The sequence below is a fragment of the Cariama cristata genome, unplaced genomic scaffold, assembly GCF_000690535.1.
Source record: "Cariama cristata isolate BGI_N322 unplaced genomic scaffold, ASM69053v1 scaffold410, whole genome shotgun sequence".
Classification (NCBI taxonomy): domain Eukaryota; kingdom Metazoa; phylum Chordata; class Aves; order Cariamiformes; family Cariamidae; genus Cariama; species Cariama cristata.
In genome coordinates, this window is record NW_009595059.1 from 120,731 (window position 1) to 135,662 (window position 14,932).

At 43.5% G+C, this 14,932-nt stretch overlaps 1 protein-coding gene across 1 annotated transcript in view; it reads right to left on the bottom strand.

Moving 5' to 3' along the window:
* Positions 1-7,216, bottom strand: part of PGBD5 (piggyBac transposable element derived 5) — a 34,416-nt gene extending 27,200 nt beyond the window's left edge. The window contains exon 1 of the mRNA XM_009700306.1: positions 6,794-7,216. Within this exon, the coding sequence (XP_009698608.1) occupies positions 6,794-7,207 (414 nt within the window). The 5' untranslated portion in view covers positions 7,208-7,216. The remainder of the gene's footprint in view (positions 1-6,793) is intronic.
* Positions 7,217-14,932: the final 7,716 nt, after the last annotated feature.

A 14,932-nucleotide genomic window follows, 5' to 3' on the forward strand; every position in this document is an offset into this window, starting at 1 on the left:
GCCACTTGGGGCATTTCACAATTCCACCTCAGGGAATTCTGACAGTGTTTTACAAAATATTAAATGTGCCCTCATTCGCTTTTGCCTTTCTGCCTCTTCTGTGCAGAGAGAACCACATCCCTTGGGATGAGGCTGGATACACTGTTAAGAATTTCTCAGCTTGTGGAAAGGCCCTCTTACCTGTCAGATCCATTGAGTGGTGTGGTTCAACTGTTAAAATCTCCTCAGTTGTAGAATGGAGAGCAGCAGAAAAAGGCTGTACAAGCATCACTTGAGGACATTTTTTTTACCCTCTGTCGTGAGCTCAGCTCCCTCCTCTGCACCACAGCATCAGCTCTCCTCACAGCAGCTCTACTGCATCCTGCTTACCCTTCGCACTCTTTCTGCCTTCTAAGACACAGTAAGGCCTGTCAGCCTTAAATTTAGAAAGCAAATCTGAATTTCGAAAACCTCTCCCCATCTTCCTCTTCTCCCTGCCCATGCTCAGCCCTGCCTTCCCCTCCTTTCCCCTATCCCAAATGTTTAAGGCATTCCCATTTCTCCACAAGAAGACTAATGCTCCACCAAAGTCCCTACTGAACTGCTGGCAAGAGGGAACGAAAATGGAAACAGAGTAGGGCAAGATGTGTTGTTGCTGCAAAGAGGGAATGTGGACAGGCAGAGAGATTGAAATGAAAACCCTGGAGCTTGCTCTTCTTGCTTCCTCCAGGGCGGGCGAGGAGACAAGTGTTGTCACCCCTCCATATGCAACCACTGCTTCAACAGCTGTGAAGGACTTGGCAAGCAAGGCCCTGTACGGGCTGTGCCTGCTGCTGGAATAGCTGATCCCCATCTCATGTTCAAAGGGGGCGATTTGTTGCTTCTGGCACTGACATGGTTTTCTTATGACAGAAGTTCGCTCTGTTGCCACTCCAGTCCAGTTTACTTTGTTCAGTTAGTTTGTTTGGCCAGCCCTACGAGTTTGTTCACCCTCTTCCATTCTCAGTCTCCATGCTCCTCCTGTAATCTCAAATCCATCCCCGTTCCCCATTCTTGCTGTCACTGGAATATTCGCTTTTCCAGGGGTGAGCTTACGGTCCCCATGGCATATCCTTTCCCACTCCTCAACTTCCTAGATAAAAATCTACTTTCAGGCTTAATTGACTCCTACACCTATTGCTGCCCGCCTCTTCACCATCTTTGACTCACTCCCCAAGCCCTCCCCTCTTCCTATTCTGACTTCTTTTGATGCAAGATGTCTTGTGGATTCCTTCATAGAAATTGTCCCCATTTTCTTCTCGCAAATCCCCGGTTTTGTTCAGGTCTAAGAAGCTCCTCATCTAGTTGATTCGCTCCCCCGCAGCTACCCCATTGTTGTTTTTTTTCTCCTCCTCTTTATAGCCATCCCCATCCCTGCTAGATCTTCTTGCCAAGCTTTCACTCTTTGTTTTCCCCTCAATACATACATGCACGCCAAGTGTTGGAGAGGCAAGACTCCAAGATGGGATTCCAGCAATGGCTCCATCTCACAACATCTTTCATTCACTGAACAAAACAGCTAGCCACTGTCAGGAGTGCCTGCCTTTCTTCTCCATCTTAGATCATCTCCAAAGCTCTTTCCACCCCCCAGTTTCACCCACCCTGCCCTCACCACAGCCCAGACAGGTTTGTAGGCAAAGCCCAGAGCCACTAACTCTTTTGTACGTGGACTGCCTGGACTCCATTGACTTAAATAATGAACCAACACGTCCTTGTGACAGCTCATCTTCTCTCAGCTCCATGGCCATCCCCAACACAGGCTGTCTCTTCAGCCTGTCTCCTGGAGAAACAGCCTCAGCTTGCCTTGTCTGCAGCTTTTGGTGGGGACCATCCAGTTGCAAACAGAGTAACTTGGTAACTGCACCTGTATGCACAGATTCAGCCATTGCTTCTGCAACAGCAGCTTGCCCTTCTGCTTCTTTGCTCCGAAGCTCCTCATGTCTAAATGAAATTCTCTGCTAGTATCTGACATCTCTGCTTGCATATCTAGCTGTCAGTTCTGATTTTATTACGCCGCATTTGAGAGCATCTCCCTCCCCTTAAGATAACCTCTTACTATCTCCTTTTCTGGTTACTGCAGACATCCCTCTCCTCCTGCTGCAGATCTCAAGGGCCAGTGAATCTGAATGTCAGTCTTTACCTCCAGCTCCCTGCAAGGTCTTCTGAGCCAGGCAGTGCCTGCACTTTCCAGGCTTTCTGAGTAACAGCTCTAAAACGTTACTCATTTTAGAGTAACAACCCACTCACCTGGTCAAGTTTTCATCCAAGCTCACAGCCATCCTGCAAGTTTTCCTTTTGGCCTCAACATAAGACAATCCTGCCCTACAGATTGCTGCTGGAAAGCTGTTCTCCTAAGTCCATCACACTGGTCACATCACTTTTTTTAAATTTCTCTCTGATAGCTCCTCTTCTCCAGTGTATCAGACAAATTCCTTCTCTTTATTTTCAAAGTCCTGTTTGTCCTATCCACATTTTAATGATTCTCTTTGCCATCATTCAAAGGTTAACTCCCACCTCCAATCGAGCCATGATTTCACGCTTCTCTGCCCATTTGTTCAGTATTCAATTGACTCTCTTCAAAGAAAAAAAAAAAACGTAATTCCGTTCTTACAGCATTTCATTACCATTATGTAATTTAAAAATAGCCAGTAAGGTTCATCATTTTCTGCTGCCAAACTCTCCCTAAAATCTGGCTTCACCAGTGGATCAACTGGCCAAGAAGGACATCAGAAATTTACCTTGCTATTCAATATTCTTATTGCTCCTCTGTCTGTCTTTCTCTTGCTCCACGTCTTAGACTTGGCATCCTCTGAATACTTACGTCTTTGTGTTACACTCACAGAAGCCCTAAGACACAACAGTCCTGGTTTGGGATCAGTACTCTTACTCACATAGAATTATTTTGAAAGCAAGAAAACGGAGATATGGAGGTGTGACTTAAGCAAGATCTTAGAATTTGGAAATGCCCAATACCAAGTCAACATTTAATCATGAGGACACAAAAGAGCTATGAGTTGATCAGCCTGGTTTTGTCCCTCTATGTTTTCAGAGAAGCTGTTGTCTAACGCTGTGAGTTTGGAAGAACTACATTGAAACCGCTTAGCCGTACCCTATGATACCACCAAGAGTGAAACACAAACAAAAGCCCCTTAGTAACTGGCCAAAAGTTAGCACCATGTCCTTGGAGCAAGAGGTTGAGGTTGAAGTTACAGCTCTCTTTTTGCCAGGGAGTTCACTCCTGCCTGAAGTAAGGACTTAAGCCAGAGGTAAGGACTTAAGCCGACTGTTCCCAGCTGACATTTCGCTAGGCTGTTGACTGACATTTCGCTAGGCTGTAGAACTGTTTGGTTCCAAGATACCAAAGAAAAGGTATTTTGGAGGGAGAAGGAAGAGGAGAGTACCCGCAGTTGTGCTCCTGACCTCTCTCACGCCAGCCAGGGGCAGGCAGACAGCAATCCTGTCTAGTCACATCATGCTGACAAGCATACAAACACTCAGCAGGCAAAGGAGGATATTTGAGCAGTGATGTTATTTCCCTGAGCTCCTCTGGTTTCTGGAATTCAGTGTCCACCCTTGGCAGGTGAGCACCCTTGCATTTGGTGCAGTATCCCTCCTGAGCTCAGGCAGGGCATCCTCCCTGTCTTCAGGCTTCCACTTGCAGATGGTAGCACAGCTACCAAACTAAGCAGCAAAGAGACGATGCTGATTCCAGGAACAGACCCAAAACTCCACCTCCTGTTCCTCAGGTAGAGGCAGCAGTTCGTTATTTATACCGAAGATGTTGGGGAGGGATAGGATGCAGAGAATATTCCTGTCATTCCTATCCCTTCTAGGTCAGAACACTTTTTTTTTTTAACTTCAGAAATTGAAGCTAGGGCTGCTGATACACAATTATAATGTTCTGGGTTTTCAATACATTCAGAAGCTGAAGAGTAATTATTTCCTTTGGTTTGCTCAGTATATTTAGCAAAATAATTATAATTCACTAGATTGTTTTCTTTGTTTTGATATATTGGCATAGTTCTCCCTCTGTTCCCTTTCACAGAAATTGTGGTGTCGTTTTTGCATGCACATTTTGGGGTGAGTTACACATGAGAAAAAAAACCCTAAATATCTTCTGACAGGAATTCCACTTGAAGAATCTTTTCTAGCTCTGCAAAAAGAAAAGATCAAATCTATAGAAAAAATAACTGTGAAAGCAGATGTTGCACTGCCTGCTGAATGCAGACTGTCTGCTCTTTCCATAGGGATGAGTTAAAGGTGGCATCTTCCTAATGCGTGTTCCGTGAGTCCAGACCGCCGGAGGAAGAAAGTCAGTAACAAGTCTACCTACAAGCCTGAACAGCCTCGCTGCATTCAACAGCAAGGAGCCCAAGTCATTCCTCTGCTCCATGCCACTCACAAAACTTAGCCTAAAGCCTGAGCATAGATTGCAGCTCGGGCACAAGCCACCCAGATATCACGAATCTCATGTTTAAGATACAGGTGCACCTGAAGCAACAAATCCATTTTGAACTTGAGATTCCAGGTATCACTGATTAGAGAACCCTGGGCCCCTCTTCCCAAAATGCTTTCAGAGGCAGCATATCCAAACGCCCATCTGAATAGGTCCTTCCCCTTATCTTCTCCTTTTGTTCCTGTGCAACCGGGTTATTATTTTTAATTATTTCTATTATTTCTCACTGGGCCTGACATTCTGGGTTTGATGTTTACTGCAGTCTGCTAATCTGCACTCCAGACAATTTCGAGGGAGAGGTCTTTCCTGCTGTTTTGAGCAGATGGGGTCCACGTCTCTCGAGACAGGTAGTGTGCAGCTCTGCCTGATGGCACCCAGGAGGACGTCAGGCACAAGGCTCCTTTCGGGAAGAGGCCTGGAACATCCCCCAGTAGGCTACCAGCGCTACACTAGAGTATTTTTAACAACAGATTCAAAACCTTTTTCTTTCTCATAGAGTTATGTTTGAAGCTGTATTTTAGTGCTTTTTGTTCCGCTCAATACCACTGAAACAACACTGACAAGGGAGCAGAGAAGAGGAGGGGGAAGGAAGACAATTGGGCTATCACTACTTCTTCCTCCTTCTTTTTTTTTTTTTCTCCAAGTAGCATCTCCTTACCAAGCTGAGCACAAGCACACATTCTGCTGGTGGAGGTTTAGATGTTTTGCCACTGCAAACAGGACGCTATGGTTTTGTCAGTTCAGTTCTCAAACCTTGCTTGGGAACAGGGAAGGGAGAAGGGATATACACGCAAATCAAATTTTATCCTTTAATGGATTTGCACTCACAGCATGTCCCACAGCACACCATTATAAGCATTTACATTAGACACACTGATCATATTTCTGAAGCCTTTATCTTCTGTCCATTGAAGTCAGTGGCCATAAGGATTAGATTTCATATCTTAATGAGAGCTCGGTCCCAACAATACCATGTCTCTCACTGCATGTTTTGTCTTGATGGAAATGCACCTTGCTGGCAGGGCTTAGTGAGAACACTCCTCACTCCTCTACCCTGACAGCTTTTTAGGCAGCATGCTGTCCTGAATTACACAGGTATGATTTTCACTGTCTATAAAATAGAAAAAACCTGTAATCGCTCCCAATTTATTTTAGGCACACTTCAATGGATGTGATACATCTATGTCTTTGTTAATTTTGCGCAGTGGGCAAAAATGTGATGCTTCAGAGGGGTAACAGGAAGAAAAAGAGGATGATGGACACAACATCCTTTACAAATGTCTAGGTGAAATCTTTATATTCTGAATACAGAGCTGATAAGTTATTTCAAGGAGTAACATATTTCATACTTATTCCTTTTCCTTTCCAGACTTCTGAATGTGACCAGTAGCAAGGGCTCCAAAAGGAGATCATTTATACAAAGTTTAAATAGCATATGATGAATATTAAAAAAAATTTCTTTGCACTTTCTAAAAAACAAAAAATTTGTTCAACAGTACAGCTGTAGTCAGACAACCACTAGCTACATAAGTCTCTATATTTAGTTCCTTACATTCTCTGCCCAGTCTACGGAGCAGTCTCCTTACAGAATGGGATTCTGCTGCACCCTTAATTGTACCTGGAAATGAAAATTCATTGGAGTCCTGTTTAATTTTATTCCTGGTAGCCTAGAAATATTTCCAGTTCACTGGCACTTTGGTTGCAAATCCACACATCAATAACTTTTTCCATTGGACCATCACCCCTCATTAAAAACCAGGACTGGCACAAGGCGCAGGCAGCGCTGCGGAGGGTAGCTGACAACCACAGCGAGCGAAGGCACCTGTCCCCCCTGCTTCTTTTCCCTTTGCCCAGTTGTGAGGAGGTAGCTGTGCTGCTGGACCATACGGCAAGCACCTACTGCCAAGGTCAGGGATGGGCACTTGTAGCAAACTCAGCTCCTGCATCCAGCCCTCAGCAGGAGCAGCGACAGGTTCTCCCTCCAGCTCTGCCCTTTCCACTCTCCCTCCCAGGAGCAGCCTGCAACCTCCCAGTCTCACGACAGCAAAACCTAGGGGTGCCAACCTCTCTGAGAAGTCCCCAAGCTTGTTCAGACCACTAAAGCAAACAGCCACGGCTCAGAGAGCATCATTCCTATTGAAACATGCCAGGTACCCGCACTGCAGAGCTGTTAAGTCAGACATTGCCGAGCACTTGCATAGGGACAGTGCTGCTTTCTCTCATGCTTCATGAAAGCAGCTGTGCTTTGCACTTCCAGTCATAGTGAGACAACCTAGAGCACGTAGGTTAGATGTTCTCTGCCAAGAGGTTAACTCTTACCTGGGCTTGAGAAGGTCTAAAAGCAGAGTCAAAGCCATTCTGCAGAGAGTCCAGAAAAGGCTGGATTTTGTAGAGGCCATGCGTTGTCTGGCTCGAGCGAAAGGCCACAATGTGGAAGTACTTCAGGATCTTCTCAAATCGTGATTGTGTCATGATAAGTGCAATGCTCTTGTTGCTGTAGAAGCCGCTACTCCAGATGCTGAGAACGGACTCACAGTGGTGGATGCTGGTTGATATCACGTAGCCTAAGAATGCCTTCATTTCCGTCAAGGTGACATCAATCCAGGCATCGTCACTACCGAACCTCTCCTGGTACTTCTTGGCATACATGTTGGTTTGGACCACCATATTCTTTAGTACGTTGTCAGGGACAAAGAGTTGAAAAAAGTCCATGGCACTGGCAGTCAGGGGCATTTTTCGTGTTGGACCTAGGACAAAAGCAAGAAGGAAAGATAAGCTCACTCCTGATCATCACAAGGCATGTCCAACATCAGCAATGTAAAGCAGGATTAACTTTCCTAAAGCAGGAAAACAAGGCCTGTCAGCTAATTCCTTTGAAAGTGTACCCACCGTCTGACAGATCTCATCAGGAAACTTCCCCCCTATATTCTCTGTCTTCCTCCTATATGCTACACTGAATAGCTTCTTCCTCTGCTCTGCACACATTAGTTTGTAGCATGCAGGTCTGTGAGGCATCATGCATTTCAGTTTTCCACTGATACACTATCTGTACCTTTTACACTCAGCAGTTGTTTCGGCCTTTTTCTGGCTATTTTTTTATTTGTCCATCTGTGTGTCAAAGCAGTGCCTTCCTCAAAACGGCCCAGAAGGAAGGTGCCGGAGCCCTCCAGAGAACGGGTGTTGCCCCCATCCCAGCTAAATCCTGGGCACTAGAACCTGCTCCCACCTTTTCTTTTCCACCTCCAATTCCTGCCCAGTTCCTTGTCATTAAACCCGTGACTTTCAAATCTGCTGCTGCTCCACACACAGAGCCACGCAGATCATGTCTATGCGCTTTTGAGTTCTGTGTCCCTGCCACCGCATTGGAGCCTTATCCTGCACTCCGACATCTCCACGACAGCACGTTACCAGAACAAGTCCAAGACACCACGCGGCTTGTATCGCTGTCCCACGTCACAGGGAAGATTTTTGGCATTACAATGCATATGCTGGTCCTCTTCTTCCCATAATGTAATAAGCCTTGCAGTCCCATGCTGTCATTACTCTAGCTTTTCACTGATCTTGCACCTTCTCTGCCAGTTTTAACTACTTCATAAGAAGAGGTAGGGGAAAAAAAAAAAAAAAAAAACAACAAAAAACATGGGGACTCTAAGGGTTGGCAGCACTGTATCAGTGTAACAAGGTTATCCGTCAGACATCAGATTATATTAAGCCGAATTAGGAACATTGATCCTGCAATACCAGGGATGCAGACATCAGTCCATACAGCCCGCTCTCCTCTAATCCCTTCCATAAGCTAATTAAGCTGCATTTTAAAAGCAGTGTTTTTCATGCTCCCACCCTGTGGCAGTCCTTTAGTCACCAGGTAAGGGCTATGGAGACAGGGACATTCTCAGTTCTCCTACAGAAGCACTGAAAATCAACACGCGCAGGGCAGCATGGACAAACTCCATGGACAGGGTAGTGCTTAAGAGCAGTTCTACATCCTTGTACAAAAGATAGTGTCACGATTATAACCCCAAACCAAGAGTTAGATCCAATAAATACTGCACCTTAGTTTAACTGCCTTCAGCCTTGGGACTGTCTGAAAAACACTCTTCCTGATCAAAAGCAGGAGGCACACAGCTTCTCATTTGAAGTTCTGCCTGACAAGAGCGAGTCTTCTTTGCACTACGTGGATCTGCTGCTTGGATCTCAGCATCAGCTCCCCCAGCTGAACCAGGGCACGAGATCTGCCATTCTACACCCTGGCTCTGCAAAGATCCACCGCTGTGTTGGTCAGGTTGCATTCTCCAGTACCCCTCTATCTCAGCTCGCATCCTTAGTTACAGCAACAACTACAGCTTGCAGAAATTTTGCATGAAACAGTACTACAAGGAGCTACACAAATACTGTGGTTGGACCTGCTCTTAGGCTTTGATGTTTGAGTACACTCTGGTGAATTCAAGCTATTAGAAGGACAGCAAAAATAGCACCAAGATGCTGAAACAGTGAACTTTCAGATTGCAAAGAATGCCAAAAAAGCAAACGAAAGGAGATTTTTATCTTTCCAAGTACAGTGGGGAAAGAAACACATATTTCAAGATTACTTCCCAATTTTAATTTGTGAGATTGAGAAACTGGAAGTGAAACAGTTCAGTTGAAAGCCCATTCCTCTATAAAGCAAGACCAGAGTAAAGAGCCCCACACAAATCATGCTCTGGTAAGGACAGAGCAGAAAATTTCAGCTTAAACGAAAAAAGGTTTTCATTATCAAGTGAAAACTATGGGGCTAGAATAGATATACTTACTTAACCTTAACTGCTATTGCAATAATAAAGCCTCTTAACAAAGAGTCCTCTTCTTTTGATCAGGAGATTTATATTCTGCGAGCACCCGCCAGACTGTTACAGCAGACATAAAATGCTCTACAGATGATTCTGTATGAATGACTTATAGTACATCACTTTCTTCTTCCCCCCAACTTAATCAAGTTTGACATTCTACAGTAGACACGGTTTTCTGATAAGACCACGTTGCACAGAGTGCACTCCTAGTTACACGTGAAGTCTGGAGTAGCTATTGAATTCAACTCCAGTGCCCAGGCAACCTTCCAGGTAGAGCGCAGAGGTAGTTTTTAAATTCTTGCCTTTGAAGCAGAAGCTGGTAGTGAGGGTAACATTTTAAATCTTGCCTACAGCAAACAAGATGCATTCATAAAGCATTAAGTCTTATGAAGTGAAATACGTTGGTCTTGAGACAGGTGGATATGGACAGTAGGCATGTGCTGGACTCCGTCTTTGGGAAGTCAAGAGCAGTCAGAAGCACAAAACGGTACTTTTGATGTAATTAAATTTTCAGTAGCTGCTCAAGCTTACCCTGAAAAGTGATAATGGAAAACTGCCAGGTATACTGGATAGGACAACCCTTTCTTACCCAGCAGTCCTGCTCCAGCCGCACAGAATCTCCTATCTGCTCTCCTTTTTCAAATAAGCATGCAAGATTTGTATCCCACTGGCCATGCAGAACCCACAGAGCTCTAAAAAAGTGAGCTGAATCACCTTCTGACTCAAACATCAACCTAATTGTTGACTAAATATAATTCTGAAAGCCCCTGTATAATCTCATTGTCTCAAAAAACAGCCTTTATTGGCAAAGTAGGCATAATTGATTCATAATTTACTGATATGCAATAAAACAAGAGTGATATTGAATTTCTGTAGGAAGAGAACGGAATTTTTGACATGAATTAGGTTTTGCATAGTTAATGACTAGCCCAAAATAATATTTAAATATGACTTTCTATCTAAGTACACAAATATATCCCATATATAGAGCCAAGTGCGTAAGAAACTTAAAATAGTGAATTTGTACTTTTTAAGGATTTTTACCTTGACTTAAATGGCACTTACCCAGAAAATACTGCTATAAAAAGAGTTCAGTGTTCCATATGTGCGCCACTTACCTTTCCAAGCTTCACTCAGTCAAATAAAATAGTGGTTTTGCCTTGTCTTCCATTCTCAGAATGAATACACAATTCTGATTTTATGCAAAATCCAGATTTTTCTCTCTCCTCTGCTCTAAAGCGTGCACATGGAGAATATATTTATTTACATAGGGCTTTTTGGTTTAAAAACCCATCGGGATTTCCAATATAAGAGTCCGAGCACAGAAGCACTCTTGGAGTTTCCAAACAAGCAGCGAGACCCAGGGCAGGGACAGAGCTCTACCGAGTAACCTCCGGCTGGCGAGCACACACGCCAGCACCAGCACTTTGGGCTTGCTTTAAGTGACTTTGCAGAACATGGAAAATACCATAAACTTCCTCCGTTATGACACAACACACACACACAAACTCTCCTTCTTCCTTCTCAGCCTGTCTACCAGCAAAAACTTGCACATGCAAGCAGCAGCAATCACCTTGCAAGTTATTACCGCTACCAGATCTTATTTTGACCAGGTTGATTCCATTTTCTGGTTTGCGCTCAGAAGGAGTATCTCCCCCAGAATCATACTTATTTAAATTGTAAGAAGAGACTCAAAATAAATGAAGAAGCTAAACAAGGAAAGCCATTTGCGTTTCTGTACTGGAGGTATGATTGCGGAGCGGAGGCTGGCACCTCGCCCTCAGACTGCGCGCATTGCAGAGCCCGTTTTGGCTCAGGACAAACTGCAGCAGCCTCGCTGGGTTCGATGCCTAGCCAGAGAGCAGGTTGCACGCTCATCTTCTCAGCAAACATACACATTGCAGAAAAAACAGAAATATTTAAGAAAAATCTCACGTGAAACTTCTGTGTGACCATCCTTCAGGCAGCCCCTGGGCATCCTCCTACCACCTCTGGTCTTCTCTCTCAGATGGGTCCCCATCAGCTCCATTCTTTCCCCTGCTCCAATCCCATCAGTGTTTCTAGCCTTCCCTACTGAGCAGCACGTTAGGAAAAAAATAAGAACCCCAAGTGAATTAACTGCTTTTCCTTACCTAACTGGTTTGCAGGACTAAGCAATTTGAGCACATTTTTCATAGGTTAATTTATCCCTTTCCATTTTTCCTGTTCTGATAACCAATCTGTTATTTAGTAGCTCAGAGCTCACAGAATAAAAGATGGAAAGTTTCAAAACCTACTGTAATCTATCGGTGCTTACAACATAACACACAAATCTTAAGGAGGTCAAAAGCATTGTCATTCTGGGCAGGATAAATCAGATGCGTAAGAAGAAAACACAGCGGAAGAAAATTCTCCTTTTGCTCTGGTGTGCAAAAGACTTGGTGCTCTCACTCAAAGCGTAACCGAGGTTCACAATAAAATATCCCGTTATGTTGATCGGCCAAGATATTACCATATGTATGCCAATCCAAATTGCATGGTTTGGAAACAAACCTTGTACAGAGCTACTCCAGGGTTGACTTTGAAATTAATATAACTTCATTAGCAACTGGGCAGACCCCAATACTCCAGAATCAGGCACAAGAGTGGTAGAAGCATCAGTTTAAGAATTTAGAAGTCATTTTATTGTCCTCTTTGAGCAAAAATTTAACAATTTATAGTCATGCAGGAGGATAGCACATTTAGGTGTATTATACACAGATACACACCTAAGAAAAAAAATCTATCCAGAACCTGTTATTTTTTGGCAATGAGCAATTATTTCCTCCTCTGGCATACAGCACAGCTTTCAAAGACCAGGGTTTGAAAAGCTAATTAAATCCTTCTTCCTAAGTCCAAGCAACTAGAGACTGTTTTATATTCCTGAGAAGTTACCTTTCCAAAAGTACACAACATGATTTTTGGGTCTTATTTAGAGAACATCAAAAAATGCTGACAGAAGATTTCTGTCAGAAAATACACATTGATCAAAAAAAATCATGATGTTTTCACGGGAAGTGTCAATTGATGAAATATGACAGACAGTTTAAACAATTTTTCATCTTAATGAGTAGAGACCAATACAAAGAGCTGAAACAATAGCAACAAAATCAAAACCAATGTGTTAATATTTCCCAAGTGAGACTTTTCAGAATTTCAGCTTCACACTAAGTTCCCTTAGGTAAGATTTAGAAGCACTGGAGCTTATCTGGCTTGCCAGAAAATCAGTTTTCATATCAGCTCTGTTCTTAATGGCCTGGAAGAAACATACATCAGAGCATCCTTAAATCATAGCCAGTTTGACGGCCTTATGACAAGCCTGTCAAGACAGTTTGAAGTAAGTGCATGTAACAGTTCTCTTCTGTGTTTTATTCCAGTTCATTTCAGATACTGCTCTCCTGTAGGAACTGGGCAGCAAGCATCCAGGTCTTCAACATAGGATATTATACTGCCTGTATTTCGTTCGTCTTCATTAAAAAAAGCAACCAAAGCTTCAGTGACAAGTCCACTTTGTTAAGTCAAAGGAGTCATCTTAATTTATACCAGTTGTGGTTCTGACCAATATTTTAGGGTAAGCAGATGTTTGCATTTGTTATTTTGGCAGATGAATCTTAGTTTCCTTTAGGATTGCCTAGCACAAGAATTCTGTATAAATGACCAAAACATGATCCATACTGTGGAGTTGCCTGTTGCTCAGAGCCAATCTATGAAGATGTAATTAAAAAAATACAAAAAAACCCAGACCAAAACAAAAAAAAAAAACCCACCCTCCAAACAGACACCATATCAACTTTCTTATACGAGAAAGAAGAAATTGGACATAGTCCTTTCAAAGATGGTTCTCTTCTTAGATGCAAGGGCTCTCAGCAGCCCATGCTTCTTGGTAAGTTTTTACTAGGGCATCTTCCCCCAGAACGTTACTTTGCACCTTGCCTGGGCACTCAGTAGCACACACTGTTGCTCTACATTTGGGTTCAGTGAAGTATATTCCAAGCTATTTAGCAAAGTGTGATTTGACTGCACTTTTCCAACCTCTGTAAGTAAGCCTTTGACAATGCCTTGACGTCTGCACATAACAACCGTAGCCACAAAAATTGTTCCAAACAACTTCCGTGAAAGGGTACTTTCTCTTCCCTTCCCAGCATGAAAAAGGATTGTTTTCCTCACAGCATTAGCAATAAAGCGATCCACACACTGCAGTCTGACTTCTATCCACAGAGAGAATTAAGAGCTGAGTCCAAAAGCAATCCAAGGACAAATAAAAAAGGACTGAAAAATCAGCGCTCAGCTGCTCCATGCTGACTCTGGTCAAGAGTCCCTGGCCTCCACACCCGACAGTGCTGAGTTATAACAAGTCAAATAAAGAACTTTAGTAAACCAAACAGTAAAATTTAAACTAAACAGTAAAATTTAGCACAGCATTTTGTAAACTAAAGAACTTCCTGCAATTCAGCTTGTTTCCCTTCTGTGTACTGGATCCAGATTCTCATCTAACTTTCTTCAGCATTACAGCAAAACCCTTGAGAGTCAAGCCCAGCATGTCAACCTGGCATAGGTCAGGGACAAGTAATGTACCTCTTCCCACCCAACACAGGCCAGCCCTCCCACTCGATGCGACAGTGGCCTCCCACGGTGATAACCAAGGCACCCTGCCCTCTCCTCCTGCTGTGCGCTAGCTGGCAGTTCAGCCTAGAAAAGGTGAAGAACTTCAGTGGGACACCAAGAACAAGACTGCGATGCCAAGGGGAAAGAATTTTGACTGTCATTCAGCAGGTTACCATGTGTGATAAGACACTGTCTGAAAATAGTTACATTTCTGGGCATTTTCAGGGGACCAAGCAGGCAGGTCTTACACCTTTCCCATTGATCAAATGTATGCTGTGCCACCAACAGCATTGGTCCAAGAATGAGAACACGTGAGAGATGTTGTGGCAGTCTTCCATGGAAGTGTGGCTTGTTGTAGATTTAAGCCACAGTCAAAAAACATTTAATTAGAGAGTATTTCTTTGTGTTTACCATCATGTTTTAAAGCTACAAAGCATTCAAGCTGCGACAAGCGAAGTAAAAAGAATAAAAAGCCCACTGCAGGTAATGTTGACACTTTAATTATATACTTACTTCATTTCTGTGGTGAGATCTTAAAACCTACCAATCACCGTTATCAACATCCAACAGAACCTCCCAGACACGGGTACAAGGGCTTACGGTTAAAATAATTCTAAAAAGCCAAACACCTTAAAGCAGCAGAGAAAATCCTCAATTACTGAAACAGTACCGTATCGTGTCAGCTCATATAATCTTCCGCACGTTATTCATTTGGCTGTGGGACTAATGTCCCTCGTCAGGGGAAGCAGCTTCTGTGGCAATAGTCCATTGCACTTTCTTTTGCCACTGCAGTTTTCTTGTTAACATTTTACTGCACTCAACCATCAGAGCAGATCGGCTGCTCCTGGCATTCCAGCTGACACCAAGCATATCTAGCAGGTTAGAGACAACCATCAACATGCTGACGACATACATCATCTGTAATACAGCTTTTGGTAGATCACAGAGCAGTTACACATCTGGCCGTAGGCACAGCTGGGCACATTTATTAAATAACTCTACAAAGCAG